At 40.5% G+C, this 20,723-nt stretch overlaps 1 protein-coding gene across 6 annotated transcripts in view; it reads right to left on the bottom strand.

The window, feature by feature from the left end:
• DLGAP1 (discs, large (Drosophila) homolog-associated protein 1) overlaps positions 1–19,738 on the bottom strand; it is a 341,764-nt gene extending 322,026 nt beyond the window's left edge. For 2 of the 6 annotated variants that reach the window (XM_012652094.1, XM_012652100.1), the window contains exon 1: positions 14,269–14,416. In XM_012652094.1, coding sequence (XP_012507548.1) covers positions 14,269–14,361 — 93 coding nt within the window. In that variant the 5' untranslated portion in view covers positions 14,362–14,416. Of the gene's footprint in view, positions 1–13,808; positions 13,960–14,268; positions 14,417–18,714 lie in introns of those variants that run through there. The other 4 variants (XM_012652093.1, XM_012652092.1, XM_012652095.1 and 1 more) reach the window with 4 other exon arrangements.
• Positions 19,739–20,723: the final 985 nt, after the last annotated feature.

Genomic DNA, 20,723 nt, shown 5'->3' with positions numbered 1-20,723 from the left:
AGTTTTTTTGTTAATTAGATGAGAGAATTGTGATTGCTAAAATTAAACTTAGATTGAGGAACTCTAGTGAAGTGAGGTCAACAAAAATAGCTAATAGGTGGGAAATTGGTCATTCAAAACTGAAGAAACCTATTACTAATGGGTATAAAGTTGTTTATAGTATAAAGAAAGAAAGCTGATTCATGTACGGAGTATTATATTCTATAATTCTGCATCGACAGAGGATGTCCATATACATTATGAAAAAATGCTTCCTGTAGAAATGTGCGCTCTGGTTAGACAACAGCCCAGACATTTGCGATGTCTCCATCTGGAAATAGCAGAAAGAGCAAAAAATGTCTCTGCAGAATAATTACTCAAGATTAGAATATTTAAATTATTTTAAGAGGCTAAGATTTACTTGCACTTCTTTCTTCAAATGGAAAGATGGTGCATAATATTTGGGAATACTAACAAGAAAGAATTTTAGCCTTTTATTAAAAATAACATTTATGGCATTAGTCATAATGGTGAAAAACTGTTAAAAATTCGAATGCCAAATAATTGAGAAATGAGTATTCTAGCCATGGTGTATTTGCATACTTTAATAGCTATACATATTTTCATTAAAATGATAGGCTATTATTAAAAATCATAAGTATTTATCACAATGATACAAAATGATTTCTACCCCATCACATTAAGGAAACTACTGGCAAATGCAATAGTTACTTCCTAATTGCCAAGTTCACTGATAGGCTTTTCATTCCCTGTCTGGACTGGACCACTCTTTGGTAGTTGACTTGGTTGAACTTTTCCTGTTTCTTGAAATTCTCTTCTCCCTTTGTTTCCATGCTTTCTGATTTCCTTCTATCTTTCCTTTATTATCGCTCTCTGTTTGCTTCCTGTTTGTGTAGCCCAGGAAACTGGCCTGTACTGCCTCATTTTCTGCCCATACCCACACCCCAATGTGTCCTCATTCACTCTCAAACGCCTCTCAACCTCCTGTGTTATAGCCCCCACCACCTTTCTCCAGTCCACATACCTCCCTGAACTCCAGCATCAGAAACCCAGCTGCCTTCACTTTTCTCTCTTCCTTGTCTGTCTCTCCCCATTCCTGACCAATCTGACACCTTTAAGATAGGGTAGAAAGGTACCTTTTCTTCTCTCCATCTTTATTGCTTCTACCCTAGTCCGAACACAGTCATTTCTTGTCTGGTTTGCTGTAATAACTTGCCAAATAGTATTTGAATCAATGAAAATTTGTCTATGGGATATCTTCCACTGGATACATTACAGGCACATCAGATCCAGGGTGTCTAGAACTAAACCATCCTCTCCATCTAAACTTATTCTTTTCCCTGTATCTCAGTTGAAATTACTGACATGCACCCCATTTTTCAAACCATAAACTGATAGTCATTTCTACTCTTCTCTTTCTTGACACCTCAGTCATTCAATCTCTAAGTCTGGGCAATTCTATAGTTTTCTCCTATTAAAAAATTCTCACCATCAGTACCTCTCTCTGCCCAGGTAAGTGAGCTCCTTGGGGGCAAGAGTCATGTCTTTTCAACTTCATATTCCCAGCCTTTAACAGAGCACCTGTCACATACTTAGTGCTCACAAGTGTTTGAATTAAAAATTATATTATTTACAACAAAGGACAAAATATGTATAATACTAATTGCAAATGTGTAAAATGTGTGTATTTACAATATAGATACTGGAAGGGGATTTTAACTGATATGAAGAATTGGTATTTTACTGTAAAGAGAATAATAAAAATTTCAAATAAAATAGAAGCAGCAAATATGTAACTCAAAGGCAAAGAGGAATCTAGACCTAATAAACTCAACATTGTCTAGAGTAAGATCTCTCTGCTCTAAAGAGCTCACTGAGTTTTCACATGACAAACATTAGAGGGTATAGTATCTCACAAGACAGGAGCACTGAGCTAGTAAGAAGAAAAGTGGCAGATGAAGCCATCGGATGCTTATGTTTCAAGAGAGACCAATAAAACCTACATACTTAAGAGATTTTTTTTCATGCATAGACATTATAGCTTTTGAAGTTTGGTGAGTAAACAAATGAGGCCAGACAACATGTTTTTGGTAATCCCAGTTCCCCTAAAAAAAGACTTACTTTAAAAAAAATACATCCTGATTATTATTGCATGAGACTACTGCCTGTTATCTAAATAGGTAAATATTTGCAATTCAGAATGACGTGCTTAAGTCTCACATTGACACCCGTAACTCAATATCATTAATTTTTCAGTGAGAAATTGAAAGGTGTGAGACTCACTGGTCTCAGTGAACAGGGTTAAGGTAAAACACTGTCCTGGATAACCCATAATGAATACTGCAAGGCCCTCTCTAGAAAGTTCTTTCCCTTTGCCCAAAGGCAGAAGCATGTGAACTAGGCAGGAATGTCTCAGATAACAAGCCAACCATGCCTGTCTGGGCGGAGGGAGGAGGCTCTGTCTGAATGGTACCAGCTAAAGGACAGGCTGTAGCAGATATTACTAGGCATTGCCAATTTCCGAATCCATTTGCACCCAGAGGCCCCTCCTAAAGGTGCCAAAACATTGTAATTTACAAATTAATGTGAAGAGGAGAAAAGTTTTGTAGACTTGTTTCTTAACCAAGGAAGAGAATCACAGATTACTGTCCAAGAGATAGTGTCAGTAACTACTACCACAGTGTGAATGAAAATATGCAAGGTACTCCTGGTCCCCTATTGGTGAGTCAGCTACAAAATACACAGTAGGAGCAGAGTAGGCATCTGGAGGGGACACAGCAAGACGGATGGGAAGATTCAGGGAGACAACGTACACAACGTACACAACGTGCCCGGCACAATGGCCAGTGCATAATGAGTGACTAAAATGGTGGGTGAGAATCTGGGCAAAATCCAAGGCTAGTTAGTCCTCATGTTTCTAATAAAAATTGGTTGTACTTATTGAAAAACGAGGTACTTTATATAATTGACTTCTCAAAACAACGCCACAAGGTAACTATTTTTGAAAACAAAGAAAGAGAAATTTCAAGTGGTGGAGTGATTTATTTAATGCCACACAGTGAGTATCTGGACAAACAGAAATTCCAGCGGGGCAGCTGTCCTCTCTCACTGTGCCTCCCTGTCCCCGTGTGGGCACACAGAAAACTACCGGCCAGTTCGGACACCTCTAACCATTGGGACATCACACTAGGGTATTACCTTTTTATGGCAAAGCCCAAATCTACTAGAAGTCAATACAGTAAAAAGAATGAACAACTAGAGCAATGCAGCCAAATAGAACTTTCCTTGCTGGATTAATATATAATGGGAAATGTGATTACTGACCACTAGTGGCTAGTGTGACCGAGGAGCTGAATTTTAATTTTAATTTCACTTTAGTTCACTGAAATTTAAATAGCCACATATGGCTAGTGGCTCCCATGTCAGATAGCACAGGACTAGACTATCTGATTTAAAAGGAACCCGAGAGGTCCTCTGCCCTCATTTCACCAAATAGGGAAATGTGTTTTGCTGCATCCCTGAGATGTTTATCTAGTCTCTCATTACACATTTTTAATAACAAGAAACTTCTTCACTTTACTTAGGATCTGATGCCTTTGTTAGAAAAATCTTCCTAATTTAATAGCTATATCCTCAGGTGTTATCATCTGGGGATACAGTGAGGTTTTGGTATAATAATAAACCCATTCATGATTCTCTGGGGTTATCTCCCAACTTGCCATCTCCACTCTTCTCACACCGGTGAATGTTTAGGTCTCCGAGGAGGGCCCCAGCTGCCTCTAAGTCCTCTGGGTGCACGATGTTGCTCCTGCCGTCCGCAGAATCCACACGATTCCGTCGTGCGGCTGGTGCTGACACTGAGCACAAGGATGCTCTTTTCTTACCCTCACACCACCGACTGCCCTAAGAAATGCTGCCCAGAGATTAAATTGCTTGGGCTTGGCCTCCAGGCTAAACCGTATATTCCATCTTTGAGAGATTGAGTACTTCAGAAAAAAATATTCCACATCGCTTTGTCCACTGGAGAATAAATTCTGTCTGCCATTTACTTATTCCCACCAGCTGAGTGGTCAGCTATCCATCTGTTCTTTTCCTTTCCCCAAACTGGTCTTTCCCTTTCCCCTTTTATCTAGTCACCTCCCCCAGCGTTCAGTCTGGGTCAAACAGCTACTAAATAGATCTTAGATGAATAAAAGACTCATTGAAAATGGCAGTATTATTAAATCATTTAACAAAATCTTTCATTATATGCTCTGGGATCAGATAATGCAAAGGGACTACACGGGACAGGCAGATTCACTGTTGGTTGAAGCTAAGACATGCAGTGCTACCTTGTATTCATCCATGAATCTAACAACTCCTTCAAAAACATAAATAAGATCAAATTGGCATGTTTTAATTTTAGTGAATTGTTTCCTTACAAGTCGCTGTAAAGACAATAATTAGCATTTCATTCTTATGCATGGGGGATGTTTTATAAAATATTGAACTGGCAGAAAGTAGAGACCGTGGAACATATTAAGAATTGTATCCATTATTTTAAATTAACTTTATCTGGGCTTAAACAAAGAGGGGAGAGCATGTAAACAAGGGTTTGCTAGATCACTGAATTATCTGCAATATGACACAAGAGGAAAAATCCAAAACAAGCTAAGAAGTAGGATAATGAAGATTGCATTGACTTCCAAGTTTATAACTGAGAATGGTACCTTTATCCTGATGGATTTCAAAAATATGACCATTCTGTGTTGTTATCTATTACAGGGATTTAGTTTTTAAACTCTTCTGCCAGTCCCTACAGCACTATTTTTTTATGCATTGGAAACCTGCAGCCACCTCTAAAAAGACATATGTAACTGCTCCACATTGGATATTACATGACTCACTCATTCAGTTTTACTTTTATAGGTAATTAAGAGGTATTCTAAGAGTAGACCTTTAGGGAAACATATCTTTTTCTTCAAACCTGGACTAGTAATTGAATAAACAGTAAAACTGATGAATTTCCCAAACATTTAGTTAACATTCTGAGATATATGAAACTCATGTACTAAGCAGAATTCTGGCTCACAATGTACTAAGAGATAAACATCTGGTCTCCAAAGGGTAAGGGCAGACAAAATGTAAAGTCATACTAACTTACAGAGGAAATGGGTTGAAGATTCCTAGTTTACTTCCTCATCATTTCAGTGAAATTACTTCCTACAGAAGCACACATCCCAAAATTAAATCAAACAAAGGATATTAAATGGGCAGACAGTGGTTATTTAGCCATAAGAACCTTATAGTGTTATGAACAATGTAACTACAATCAGGTTGGCAGCCTGATGGGGTCAATAGTATTGTTTCTCAGCAAAACGAACTAACAAACAAATGAGCAAAAGAGCCTTGAGTCATGGTTTTTTCGTAAGTTGAGATATAAACTTACATGAAATAATATTGTTCTATTATAATCTAAACTTTTACACATCTGACTTTGCAAATAAATCTCATATATTACTTGTTTTCAGACAGGGCTATTTTCCAAACCAGATTTAGGTTTATGCCTAATTACAGAAGCAGAACCTGTTTTTAAATCATAGTTAATCTTTTTTTAATTGTTATTGAAATAAATTCTCATTTAAAAATCCTTCAAGAGGAAGATCAAAGGAAATATTTATGAAGCAGAGGCAGCATGATATGGTAGAAAGTGAACAGATTCTGGAATCAGACATACCAGGGTTTAAATCTCAGTTCTGTCACTTATTGACATGATAATCTTGAGCAAATTTATTTTCATATAAAATGAGGGCCAGAACAGCTACCCCAGAAATGTCCAGCAATAAAGACTATGTAAGAATCTAGAACTTTCTCAATAAGTTACAGTTCTTTCTCTCCTTCTTCCTTTCCTCCTCCTTCATCACCTTCTTCTCCCTCTTCATTATCACACAAAGTGGATCCTGCATTAGATGAAGGTGAAAAGATGCTCTGCGTGGTGCTGAGGAAAGAGCACTAGCCTGGGAATCGAGGGGACTGTCTGTTCTCAGAAAAGTCGATTCCTCTTTTTGGGTCACATCTGAGGAAGAATGTATGAAGGTGACATAAGAATTTATTTGTTAAAGAGCTTAAAGCTCAAAAGTGATTTTACAGCCTGAGTCAGTCAGGAGCTCTTGGAGCCCCATGATCAACTGCTGTCTCTTTTTTTTTGAAACAATTGCCCAGGATAGGGCGCCATGGAACAATCATTGATCAGTATAACCTCAGACCCCTGGGTTCAAGTGATCCTCCTGGCTCAGTCTCCTGAGTAGCTAGGACTACAGGCATGCGCCACCACGTCTGGCTACTTTTTAAATTGTTTGTGGAGATGGGGGTCTTGTTATGTTGCCCAGGATGAACTCCTGGCCTTAAGTGATCTTCCTGCCTCTTTCCCGCAACGTGTAGGATTACAGACATGAGCCATCACACCCAGCCCGCTGCTGTCTTTTCAATGAGAGGCAGGGCACCAGGACTGCAGCCTGGGATAGCTGCTGCTGCTAGTCAAACTCACCAAGCTTGGGATAGATAACTCACCATGCTTGGAATAGTGACCCAGTATTTTTTGGGCTTTAGGAGGATTTTCTGATCTATCTGATTTATCAAAAGTGGGTTTATCAAGAGTAGATACAGAAAATTTCCCCCTGGATCATCGAACTCTTTCTTAGACAGCTTAGATTGGTTAACAGGGAAGGAATGGGCAGTAGTTTTCAAATTGTGGAGAACTTGGGTACAAGGTGGGGTGGGGAAGGGGCTTTGGATTTGAAGCCTTCTATTATTGCATCAATGTGAGTAGTTCTGTTTTAAATTGTTTTTACATATTTGGCTTTATTTGAACCCAGACTTTGATGGTTAAAAAGTGTAAAAAGCTAGGGGAGGTTTTGAGTTATTTCAGATGTCTGCTTCTAGTGACTATGCAAGTTCTCTGGGAATTAATAACGAAGAAAGGCACAGTGAGACGCACTCTCCAGGAACTTCAGCAGTGGACTGGGTGTGGGCCCCCCAACTTGGACCCAGAGACTGAGGTGAGAAAGGCAGGGGCTGGGGCTGGGACAGAACGTTTGGAGGATACACGGAGCCCTGCCCTGTTGTGGTGAGAGGACTGTCAATATGTGGGATCACAGGAGCTGAGGAAGACTTCCTCGGAGTACCACCGCCTCCCCACGCCCCTTCACAACTGGGGGCCAGTGCATGGCCAGTTAACCTCTCCAGACCTCTGGTTCCTCATCTGTGAACTGATAGCATTGGACTAGTCGTTCCTTCCAAATAATATAAAATAGCTACCTGGAAAGCAAGGGAAAAGAAGAGAGAGGAGGAAGAAAAGGGGAGGGGAAAGGATTGCTGAGCTCAAATGTCTCTTGCTAAGGACGGTGCAGGGGGAGGAGAAGGGGAAAAGGAGGGCTATAACAGCCTCGCATATCTGATTTCTAAGGTTCCCTCTGTGAGATCAGTGAAGGAAGACATGAAGGTCTTGCCCAGCATGGGTGCAGTTTTCCAGGGAAAGCCACTTCCTGCCCTGGGGGATCTGGAGGTGTTGCTGATGGGTAGGGCCAGGGAGGCAAGAGAGAAGGCAGGCTGCTCAGGGAAAGCTCCGTGAGCAAGCGCAACTTGGAAGAGAAATGGGGAAAGAGTTTCAAATTTCCCATCCTGGAATAGCTACACGAATTGGTTTTCTAGATTTACAAATGGAATCTAATAAATAACAGTTGGCTTTGGAATTTTTTTTAAAGCAGCGTGAAAGTCAAAGTACATATTTTTAAAGAAGCATGAAAGTTCAGATGAGACACTTTTGATTGACTGTTCAGTTCATGAGATCATCTGGCATGAAATACAATGTTTCTTTTTCCATGCAGTGATTGCATAAGTCAAATATGGCAAAGCGACCTACACGATAATTTTCGGCCTATGGATCTGATTTTTCATAAGCCTTACCACACACTCCTCACAGAGAGCTCTTGTTTCTGGTGGATTTGTTTCACCTCCTTTGTGAAAGCCTTACAGAGAAGGCAGTAAGCAGGAAAATCAGCTATTTATAGGCTTTTTTGACTAAAAGTGTCTGCTCAGCGTGCCATGGAATATTTCCAAGAGGTGGGAGAACAGGAAACTATCTAAAATCAACTAGAAGGCTGGAGGAGTGTTATGGGGGACGGATTCTACATGGGAGTCATTTTCAGAAAGCTCAGATTTCATTTGCAAACAAATGACAGTTACTTTCACTGACATCCCCTGAATTACAGACAAGCCAGCTAAACTTTTACTAGTTGAGGAGAGGAGAAAAAAGACATAATTTTTCCAAGGAGTACAGATAGTTGGGATCCTTTAAGGGACTTTAAAAGGAAAAGTCCTGCATAAATGCCTCTGTCGGTACTTATTTACTGCGGAAGGAGTTACCAGCCAGATGGACGCGGCCCATGGAAGAACTTAGGGTAGCAGATGGCATTCTAAGTGTGGACCGCAGGCCCCGAGTGACCTAACAGGGCCCCACTCTGCCTATAGGAGGGTCTTGATCCTCACTAATTTCCACTTTTATAATGAAAAAAATGACAAGACTATTTGCTCAAGTTTTCATAATTGAGAGACATAACTTCATTAAACGTAGCCCACTCTTCCTGGGAATTCTGATGGGGTTTGTTTTCATTGTTTTGGTGGCCACGGGGAAGCGGATGAGGTGGGATGTCTTTAGACTGCCAGAAGCCAGATGGCTGACCGAAAAAGTTCGAGTTTTCAATGGTTCTGTCGAGAAGAGATCCTGAGAGAGTCCAGCTTCAGTGTTCACCTGCTCTTTTGAATTTCTACAGTCTTGTAAGAGTGACATATCTGGCTTTGGAGCAAGGGGACGATTTGTTAGGGACTAAGGGCATGAGCAGAGAAGAGTGATGGCCGGGGGCCTCTGGTCACCTTCCAGCAAGTTGTCATGGTGGAGACACTCCTCAGAGAACCCGGTTCTCCTAAGCCAATAAAGGAAGGGTTGACAGAGCTCCCTTGTAGACCCCCCATAGCTGTTGCTGTTAATTAAACTTGTCCTGTTGATTTACTAAAGCTGTCTAGAATAAGGCAGCAGGGTCTTAACAGAATTAAGGTATATATATAAAAAAAAAAGCAGATTTTTTTTTGTATTAACACATTAACCCTTGAAGAGGACAGAAGAACTGTGTTTCATCAACTAATATGGAGCCACAGGAAAATCTGACTCGCTGAGGCTGAGCTGTCAAAAGATTGATCCTATGTGATCCTTTCACCTTGAGACAAAAGCTTTATGTGTTTAGGGCACACAGGGCGAAGAAGCCTCACACCCACACTGCCATCCTGCCTTGTGAGGGCTTTCCTTCACCAAAGCAGGCATGTTCAGCCCAACCCTAGACAATTAATGAAATTAATTAATGAAAATTAGATTAAGCAAAATATAAAGGAAAAAGTGATATGGTACATGAAACACATGGAGAAGAGATATAGCGTGTTAACAATTTCAACATTTGAGGACCTATAAACTCAAAACATTTTCACATTATATTTTTCATTTATTTCCCACATTTGAAATTAAACTTTTTTTCTAAGACCTGAAGAAAATGCAATCATATCATCATGCCCATTTTACAGACAGATACGGAAGTCCTAAGCACCAAAGTCATGTAGGAAGTCAGCATTCATAGATCATCTGAATCCCATGTTTTCATCTATTATGCTCTACTGCCCCCTTCAGTAAATAACATGACAAATGAAGCCTTGTAATTCCCTAGAATTGGCTTAAAGTGTGGTGGTTGGATTGATCTCAGAATCACCCCGTATCTATGAAATCAGAATCTCTTGGGTTGATGCCAGAAATCCTCATTTTATAGACAATTGCTAGGTGATTCTTGTGCACTAAAGTTAAAGTATCCTAAGTATGCAAGGATAGAGCAAGTGGCCGTACACATATATGGTTCTATACAGGCATGCATGTGATGTTATTATGCTCACGTTTACCCATATTGATACCACTTTAGAATGTTTCATGTAGCACTTCCAACTTTAGAGATAGATCATCCCAATCACTTACTTTTTAGTTTTGGATGCAATAAGCACGAGATTAACCTGGAGCCCTTGGTGTCTCCTATGCACTCTATGCCTTTCGGATTCTCTGAAGTTTCCCTAATTTAATATATTCAGTACTATGGTCGCATTGTCACAACGCGTATTGTCCTACATGGCACACCATATATATAATATATGAATTAAGTTTCCCCTTTGAAAATGTGGTTACAGCTATGTTAATTTTTATCCTAGGAAAGGGAGGTGAGGGATGCTGGCTCCCAAGAGAGTGGAAGGTACTGGAAAGAAGCATGTTGCCTTCAAAATTCAGACCCAGGGCTCTGAGTGAAGTGCCTAAAGGTCACACATCCAAACACGGATCAGTTCTGCTCCATGCGTCCTCCGGTACGTGGTTTACTCATAATGAAACCATTGGGATGCAGGAAGGACTTGTCCATAACAGGAGAAACATACCCATCTCTTTTCTTTTCTTTTCTTTTCAAAGAATTTAAAGAAACTCCCCTGCCCTTTGTAACCACAGAGGTATGAATTTCAGGTATTAATAATTATTTAGTTAACAACTGTCTTTACCTTTTATGAGACCTCTGAGCCACAAACTTGCTTCAAATCGAACTTTCTGATCAGTTCTGTTCTCCCTTTGCCTCCTTGTGTCTTGGCCCCCGCTGCCTTAAAAGGATGTTGCGGGAATGGATGAGCTGGTCTTTGGAAAGAGCCTTAAAGGTTTTCACAGATTCGGGCGTAATGGCAGAGAACTGCACTGGTAGCTGGGCAGGGAGCCGGCTAGTGCCAGGCTCTGCTGACAAGACTACTGACCTTGTCCAGGTATTTCCTTAGAGCTTATCTTTCTTATTTTTAAAAAGAGTAAATTGGATTACATAATTTCGAAATCTTCTTTTATAAGGTGATTTTAGATGGAAAGTAGGTAGGTAGGAAGATGCAGCGTCCACATTGCAGGGAGAAGACTGTGAATGGGAAGCTATACCAAATGACCTCTCAATGAAGAGGTTCTATTATTCTAAAACTGTCATTTTTGGGGAAAAAACCCTTGCCTCATTCTATAATTACACATCTTAAGATTTTAGAGTCTTGGAGAGTTAACTCAGGGAGGAGTTAGACAATCCTACAGGTATATGTTAAATTGTGTTTTAAAAAAATAAGGGGAGCAAAAGTCATTTCCTTTCATGGTTGTTGGATGTCTCTTTGCGTTAAAGGGACTAAAACCTGCTTTATTCTCACACAGGGAAGCAGGATATCCCTTAAGTAGTCTACACTAATGGTCGGAGGTGAAATTCAATATAATCACTGGAAAAGCGAAGTAATAAATTTTCTACTGAGATATATGAAAAATCTGTTTCTCTACTTCATGGTCATTCCTGTTCATGGACTTTGCGAAGTGGTACATTGAAAATGGATATGATTTCATGAATCAGAGATCAAAGACAGCATATGTATAAATGCACACATATTTTAGAAGTGTGGTTGCAGGAGTGCCCATGCAGATGGAAGGTGCATATACGCACCTGGCATACAGTAACCCCAGGCTCACGTAATTCTACTTCATAGACTGTTCTGTGATATCGCAAGGCTGAGTTTTGTGGGAAGTTTCCTAATTCTGTGAGAACAATAAATAGAAACTCTGATTGATAGAGAACAGTGACCTAAAGTATACAAAAGAAAAGATCTACCTATCTTGACAACTCATTTGCAAATGTAATTTGAGGTCTCTTTATCTTAGAAATGAAAACAAAGCAAGGCATATTACTATATTTTAGCAAATGAAAAAAAATTTTTAATGGAAGTCCTATATATTATTACATTTAAAAGACTGGAGAATCAGGAGAGTCTTTCCTGATCATGTGAGTGTTCTCCAAGACATAAAAGAATTAAAAAATAGTAAGAAGAAGAATTTGGTCCAAAGTAACACTTTCCTTACACTACATTCCCTTTGTTTCTGCTTACTGTGTAACAGTAGTTAATTCTTTATATCATTACCTTTTAGTTACAAACAGAGAGGACTAGGTTGGATATAAATAAATCTTTCATTGGAAAATAATTAATGCACTTGCCCACTGTAGCGCCAGTCTAAGAATTCAGAAAAACACTTAAGTGTTTAACAAAATAAAATAAAAAAAATTCTCCCTGTGCAATAATTCACTACCCTTGAGCCTAAAACCAATGTGGTGAAAAACATAATCTAATTACAAATCAAAATCAGCTTGGCAACATTGTATATATTTTTTTTGTGGTCCCTAAGAAACCTGAAACAAAAGACCAATGTGTTCTACCATTCACAAATCACTGTGTAAAATCATGTAATGCCATGATCTCAAATGGCCCAGAGATTATGCACAAATCTTTCTTTTGAAGAATGGTGAATGATTACCTTGATTTATTGCCTTTAATTTGCAATCGAACCAATTGTCCTCTAAGGAAAATGGAGAAAGGGGAAATAAAGTAAACTGGCCACTGAAAGATCGATCCAAGGCTAGTTTTTCTCTTACTTGTTATTAACCAATGTTATACCTTCAATTAGTGGATTAGAATCCTGTGAGATCAGAAAGTATATGTTCCATGTAGAAACCTCCAACTGTAGCTAACCAAGCACTTTTGGTGTTGCTGAAAATGTCTTTAAAACAATGGAACTGCAGGCTAAGAATAATAAAGTTTCTTCAACAACTTCCAAGAGGGCTTTCCTATTCATTTCTGATCTTCTCTTTACTACTGCTGAGTCTTTCTGGACCCTGCTTTCTATACTGTTTTTTCGATTGTCTTTTTCCCTCTATTAATTGGATATGGGTAATAGTGAGAATTATAGACAATCAGAGAGAGAGAGAGAGAGAGAGAGAGAGAGAGAGAAATAATATCACTAGTAATCTGCTGTTGATCACTGATTCCACGTTCAGAGTTAGCACCAGGCTGCTATAATCTCATCTTTCTATCAATGAAGAGGGACATCTTTACTGAAGAAGACTGTACAAAGCAAATAGGAAATGCATTCAAAAACCCTGACATTTACTTGCTGGATTATTACGGCAATTTAAATTAAAAGTAAATAAAATCATTAATTAATGTGGTTGGCGGGGTTTTAGAAAAAGGCAGCAAGGAAACATCACAGTAGCCAAAGTCATTAACAGAACTGTTCAACACTTTGATAAATTTCATGTAAAGTAGTTTTCACGGAATTAGTAGAATTCAAATTATTCTAACAAAAGAGGAAGGAAAAACTCAGCTAGGGAAAGAAAACTCCCACTGGGAAAAGATGGAAATAATCTTGAACAGAATTTTGAAAAATAATTATACCTGCATTAAAAAATCCTGGGTTCGTGCTTGCTATGAATGCTTCCTCAGTGATCTTTTGTGGAGCCTTATTTAAACAACAGACCTCCCGCCCCCGAAAAAAAAAGAGCAATCACCCAGAAATTTTAATTTTGCAAAGGAACAGAAGTAAGTATTCAGGATTCCTGTCCTGGAAAATGACCGATAACATTTCAATCACCAGCCACATAATGTCCTCTAACAGCACCTAGCAGATAGGCAGATCATGTGTCAATTAAAGATTTTATGAAGACTCTGTGGTATCTGATGTCTCAACCTATTTTTTACCATCTGTGCATGCATTAGTTTGTAAGCTCTTGTAGTCTTACTAGACATTATTCAGAAGAGAAATAAAATCACAAATAGTACCCTTATTCCTCCCACCATAAAAACCACCCAAACCAACAACACACTATCATCAAATACAAAGTAACAAAGAGTTATACCCAAACCTGGTCAGTCCTTCCATTTCTCGAAACTTGCACACAAACTGAAGAAACCCACTCAGCCTTAAAAAGGTCGATCATTTTGCTCTCCTAAAATTTCATCTCTGGAAGTGCTTTCTTCCCGGTCTCTGTCTTGCTCTCTCTCGCTCCCTCTCTCTGTCTCTCTCTCTCTACTTCGACCGGAGAGCGTTTTGTTTCCCTTTCCCTGTTTCTGCTGCTGGGTGAATGCAAAATACACGATTCGAAGGGATTTTTCTTTTAGGTGAACAGTTGGAAATCTAAAATCTTGCTCTTCTGAATGGCTTTTTATGCCAGTCACTCAATACATAACGTTTTCATAAAAGAGGCATATGCAGAATCAAGAATTCTGCTTTTATAAAGCAAAAACAAAACAATAACAAAAACCACCTTTTACTCCCTCTCTGAACCTCTTCCTATTTTATTTATTTAACTATTAAGCACTTACCCTGAGATGTGCCATAAATGCTTTATTCCAAATGTATAAGAGCCAACCACATCTCAACTGAGAATTAAACAGTTTTAATGTCTTCAAATCCATGTTCCTGCTCCCAACCCTAATACAGACAGTCACTGGCAGCGGTACAATAGTTCTAAACAGCAGACATCTGATTCTTGACATTTAAAAATAACAATATTGGAAAAAAAGGGAGTCTTTTTTTTATTAACTACAAACAGCTTGTGAGTGAGCACATATCACCAATTGACTGTATTAACTGAAACTTGAAATTATTTCAAGCTACAGTATTTGATTTCTAAATCAATGTCAGGCAGAGTCTAAATACCTATAGACTTCTGCAGATCCATGATCTTCTACAGAATCATGGCAATGGCTTAAATTAAGTTAGTTCTAAGTGATAATTCTGCAAAGAGAGAATCAGAAATTTGCTAGTATTTAGATTCTACTATTGGTGAATATCAATTTAATCTCTGTCAATCTTGAATCAAATTAGGGACATAATCAGTCATTTCATTGCTAGTCTAATTTAATATCCATGCCTTAATTGCATGCACACATGAGGTCAAATGCACACATGCAATTGCTACAGAATAAATCAAGTAATAAAATAAAAAATGCATTTATTTCTATTCCTGAAGCATATTTGGAGTCAGACAGATCTGGGGTCCAATGTTAGCTTTCCCACTTACAATGTGTCTGTTTCTGGGCAAAGGATTTAATCTTTTGTGCCTCGATTTTGTCTTCCATAAAACTAAACTAAATAGTAATACTTTGCAAAGTTGTTTCAAGTACTAAATGAGATACTTATGGTTTCTGGCACATACTTGATATTTGACATATGCTGCTTCCTCGCTCTGCTTTGCATTTAGTGAGGGTAGGGACTGGGCACGGTAAATGGAAGGAACGCAGACCTCGAAGGCAGACAAATCAGTCTCGACCCACCGTGTCACCATATACTAGCTGTGTGTCCTTGGGAAAGTTACTTTACCTCATTTACTAAATCTCAGTTTCTTCAACTGTAAAATGCCTCTAGAGTTTCAAAGAGCAAATTAGATAATATTTGAAAAACGTCTACTTTTAGCAGGCATTTGTAAAATCAGTCCCAGGCCTTTCAACTCTTGAAAATTGCTCTAATTAGTAGGACTCTGGCATATGTAACTTGAATTTAAAAATGTGGACCGAGATCACAGGTCTTCTAGACCAAGTGCCTAATTTTCTAGCAGAAGAAGGCCCAGAGAGCTGAAAGGATGGCTCCAGGTCATGTCACTAGTTAGTGGCAAATAGGGACTAGGATGCTAGCAGACTAGTAGAACAATGCTTTGCCCACTAAACCTTGTGTTGTTAAAGTTGAACACATTTGTAAATCCAGCTTCAATATTAGTTGTCAATTAAAGCAATATAACTGAAAAAAAAACAAAACAGACCAATGAAGAAACCCTTTCTGTTTCCCCAAATTTCCTCCTAAGAACAAGCTTATAAATGAAATTATCCCATGGGAGCTGGCTGGAGCTGGCTAACCCTATCTTTCTGAGCAGAGAGTCCACAGGATGGCAGATCCCCCTCCATTTCCTAGAAGCAGTAAGAGAGCAGGAGCCCAGTTCTCAGGGGGATTTTCTGTTGTCCTCCTTCCCCAGGTGAACGTATAGATCTTCCTTCTCTTTCCTTGCAAGATCTGTTCAGCTTCAGCACACGGACTGCGAAGAACACACTGTTCTACATTTAGTGCATTTACTAACATGCTACCTCTCCACATTGGAATATAGAATTTTTTTTCTTTTAGTTTGAAAGACTTGCATAGATTGGGGACTCAAGAAATGTCAATACCTATTAAATAAAATGTGACTTAGAGTTCAGTTTATATTTAAAGAGTTGAACTAGCTTGGTTGGTACAGGGAAAATTATTACTCAATGCAGGCTAGAAAACATTAATTTTTTTCAACCTTTCAATAATTTCAGAATTAAAAACAAAGGAGCTTTGGATATCAAAGTCAGATTAGCTATTACTCTGAAGAAGAAGGGAAGTAAAATGCGATTGAAGAAAGTATATGTGTGATCCATTATAATTAATGCTTTATTTCTCTAGCTGGGTCATACATAAATGGGAGTTTGTTTTGTTTTAGTTTTTTCTTTATACCTTTCTGTAAGCCTCAAGGGTTTCACTAAAAAGAAGCAGGCTTAGAGAAGCCAAATGATTAGAAAATAGAATTTCCAAGTCTTTTTAATATGAGATACAATAATGCTACTATACTAAATCCTATACTTAAATCTTTAAGATTTCATTCTCATTTTACTGAAGAACTTTACTTTAAAGATTTTATTTTCTTCTTGCCCATCATTTTCATGCCCTGGATTCTGCAGTTGTGCCGGAGTGTATTAGAAAGAGCTTGGCTTTGGCATCAAACAGATTTAAGTCTAAATCTCAGTTCTACAACTCCTAGGTCAGTTTCCACTCTTGTAAAAATACAGTATTATTACATCCAGTAATCTCAGGATTATGATGAAGATTAAGTGAAATGACAAAAGTGAAAACATTTCCTACAGCATTTGGTACATAGTAGATTTTCAATTGATATCTGTTTTCTTCTTTCTTTCCCTAGCCTTTCACTTTTTGCCACTACTTGAGATTTTGACTTCAAAAAGGTATAAAAGGAAAGAAAAATGAATTTAAGGTAGGACGAATGTAGGTAATTATGAAATCATAATGAAAGAATTTCATTACTAACAAAGGCTGGTGTTAGAGCCATATATAGCATCCTTCTCTAAAGCATCCGATACTTATCTAATGTCACCATTACTTATTTAAGTACAGGGTTTAAAAAAATTGTTTTGTTTTTGCTGCTAGTCATAGAACTTTCACAGACAAAATGTGTCCTACTCGGAGGCTTCTATCTTCTTACTTGTCCTTTCTTTAAGACAGATGATCCTTATCAAAATACTTTCCTTTCAGCAGTGGATGAGCTTTATGTGCTTAAAGAATTTCTAGATCTTTCAGTTGCAACCCTCATAATGGTCATTTCCATAAATTAAAAGACTGGGTTCTAGTTCTACCTCTGCCACATGTTAACAGTGCAACCCACTAAGTCTTTACCTTCCTTTGAGTCTACTTTTTCATATGCTAAGTGGATTAAATGATCCCTTTAGCTCTCAAATTGCTACAGTTTTTGATAACTTATCAACGCCCATAGTAACCTTGCAGGAAATTAGGCAATGCCACCTTCCGTGGGAAATACTGACTACGTAACCGTGTGCTGCTTCTGAAAACTATCCACCTGCTGGTGGCTTCTTCTCAACTCCAGGCATCGGCTCTGGCATTGTCCCTGCCCAGGGCACTGCCAGCTTGGAGTATTCTCAGGGCTTGGTGGAAGCACTCCCAAGGGAGTAAAAAGATGAAGTTCTCAGTGGACGAACTTTTCCTTGCATTTCTTCTTAAGATGGGACTGGGAAATGGGAGTGGGTATGCCATACTTTAATAGCATGGTTAAAAAAAAAAAAAATATATATATATATATATTTTGAAGAAGAGGAGAGCAGGAGAGTACAGAGAAAAAACACTCTGAAAAGGAAAAAGATGAGGCTCATTCTTGTGGAAGATTGTGTCTTGGGAAAAACTATAGTACCAGAGCAAGGAAGCAGGGAAGAAAAGACCTTTCCCTGTATTTTTATCCAGATGACAGCTGGTTTCAGTGAACTAGAGGGCAGCAGGGAAAATATGCAGACAGTGGCAGGGAAGGGCAGCCTGCCTTGGGTTTGTACGCATGTGGGATTTACACACTGACATTAATTGTACTTTACTGCTCTAATCCCACCTTTCCCTCCTCTTCTCTCTTGTCCTGGGTCTCTGCAGCTGTGCTTGCCAGGTCCTCAATTGGCTTGCTGTCCACCTCCTCAGGGCACAGGGCTCATCCTGATTTGCTATGCTCTGCGGGTGGGAGCTCAGCTGGGGGTGTGGTTAGCATCCGGGACGGTGATTGCCTTGCAGTGTCCAAACTAATAGCTTCCAGCAGGATTTTACAATTAAAAAAAAAAAATCCTGAATACATCTAATGAAATTCTTTCCAAAATTTAAAAGATCACTGTTTACTTTTGGTGGAAAAAAAGGTGGATTTATTTTAAAATTCTGTGTAGACTCCCTTTCCTCTCCTTCCCACCCCATGATCCCTCAGACAAAAGAGGAACGCAACCCGTTAATAACTCTTTGCCTTTACGTAGGAGTGCTTTTCAAAGCACTTGTATATCTTGCATCTTAAGATAACTGGATGAACTCGGTAGCATTTGTTTCTTTGCATTTTCCTGACAGGAGCACTGAGGCACAGAAATGCTAAATAATTTGCTCAGGTGCACACAGACAATTCATAGTAGAGCCAAGAGGGGAAAAGACCACACGGGCAAATCAGGTACTATTTCTAAGCATCCATCACTCGACAGAAATGCTACCTGCAGGTACTGGCAGGAACGTTCTTGTTGACACGACTCGGACTTCACCATGGCCTGGTCCATGTTGACCGAGGCTTTCTGGTACACCTCCCGGGCTCGGCTCACGGTGAGCGTGGAGGACCAGGCGCTCTTCTTCAGGAGCGGGGCGTCCAGGTTGACCGGCAGGTTGGCGCAGGTGGAGCACTTGACGTCGTTGTTACTCCGGGAGGCCTTCACCGCCTGCTCGCTGATGGTGTTGTAGGCCTCCATGAAGTACTGCGAGGCCGAGCGGTCGGGGCACCTGCCCATGGTCATCACGCCAGAGGGGGCGTGGTAGATGCACATGTCGCCGTCCAGGTTGTCGTCGGAGCTCCACCAGCCCGGGGAGGCGTTGGCGCGGGCCTTGGGCTCTGCGCGCCGCTCCTTGCTCTTGCTGCGCTTGCCGTACCTCACCGTCTGCGTCTCGTCGGGGCTGGCCTTGCCCCCGTTGACGCTGCCCTTGGACGGCCCCTCCAGGGAGTGCGACTTGGTGAAGAGTTTCTGCACCGAGTGCACCAGGTGCCGGATGCGGCCCGGGCTGTCGCTGCGGTGCTCCACGGCCGTGCGCTTGTACTGCAGCGTGTGGTAGCCATCCCGGTTCAGGGGCAGCTGCCGCTCAAACTGGTCCAGCAGGTTGGCGGGGATGCGGTTCGCCTTGGCGGCCAGGCTGCGGGGCACCAGGGCGCACTCGTCCTTCAGCTCCTGCTGAGAGGTGTAGTGCCTGCGCGGGAAGGTGCTGCTGGCCAGCGGGTCGCTGAAGGGGCCCACGCACTCGGCCTGGAAGGAGTTCCGCTGCGTGTAGTACGGGTGGTCCGCGGGGTGGTGGTCCACCGGGCTCAGCAGGTACGGCTTGCGGTCCGAGTGGTGCGACAGCGAGTCACAGGCCGAATCACAGGTGACCCCGTGGTGATGGCTGCGGCTGCCGGATAACCCTTTCATTGCGGACCGGAAGCAACCGCCGGGGTCATGGACCCCCAGGAGTTAGGTTCCGGACCCGTCTTGGGCAAAAACCTGGGGGAAAGAAGAGGAAGGGAACATCGTTAACACTTCCCTTGGAAAACAGACACTGCTGTCTTTTGAGGGTGCTATTTGGTGCTGTGTTTGTTTTACTACGTCCCTTAAAGCAGCTTGAACGCATTGTTGGAAGAGCTCCGTCCTGTCTGCAGGGTGGGAAAGCTGACGCCCAAGCCCATAGGGAGAGAAGATAGGGGTGTGAGCTAGAAAACTTGGAAAAGGAAACTATGAAAAATGCCAAATCAAAAAAATATATGTATTAGAAAGAGTAATTCCCCCTCCCTCTGTGATTCCAATAACTGGGTGTATCTTTCCCTTGCTTCTTTGGTTTTAGTCTGTGCTACGTGTTAATTGTTAAAGAGGCCTTTGCAGAGACCACTCACAGAGAGAATTAGTTCCTCTCTTGTGCTCTCCAGAACCTACAGAATTGTTTGCTTCCACTTCGAGCTCCTTGCAGGCCTGCCTGCCTCTGAGTCACCATCAAGTCCCCCTACCTAGCACGAAGCCAGCCATGTAAGCTGTGTAAGTAGGTGCTCCATGAATGTGAATGAAAATGTGAGTGGGAAAAGATGAATAAGAGAAGCCAGTGGCTCCTTATCTCTTTAGGACTCATCCTTTTATCTTCTGCTACATGCTTTCCCTTTAGAATTCTGTAGGAGCAACTGCAGCATACAAACAATCGCCCTGGGTTAATCAGAGCTGAAAACAGAAAAATATGGCAAATAAATCAGAGGTGTAGAGAAAATATGCCCATGTATCTCCTTTCTTTTCTTTTTGAGTCAGAGTCTTGCTCTGCTGCCCTGGCTAGAGTGCAATGGCATCATCATAGCTCACTGCAATCTCCAACTCCTGGGTTCAAGCGATCCTCCTGCCTCAACCTCCCCAGTAGCTGAGACTACAGATGCGCACCACCACGCTTGGCTAAGTTTTCTATTTTTTGTAGAGACGGGGGTCTCACTATGTTGCTCAGGCTGGTT

The sequence above is a fragment of the Propithecus coquereli genome, unplaced genomic scaffold (genome assembly GCF_000956105.1).
Source record: "Propithecus coquereli isolate 6110/MARCELLA unplaced genomic scaffold, Pcoq_1.0 Scaffold38, whole genome shotgun sequence".
NCBI lineage: Eukaryota > Metazoa > Chordata > Mammalia > Primates > Indriidae > Propithecus > Propithecus coquereli.
This window is presented reverse-complemented; position numbering and strand designations above follow the sequence as displayed.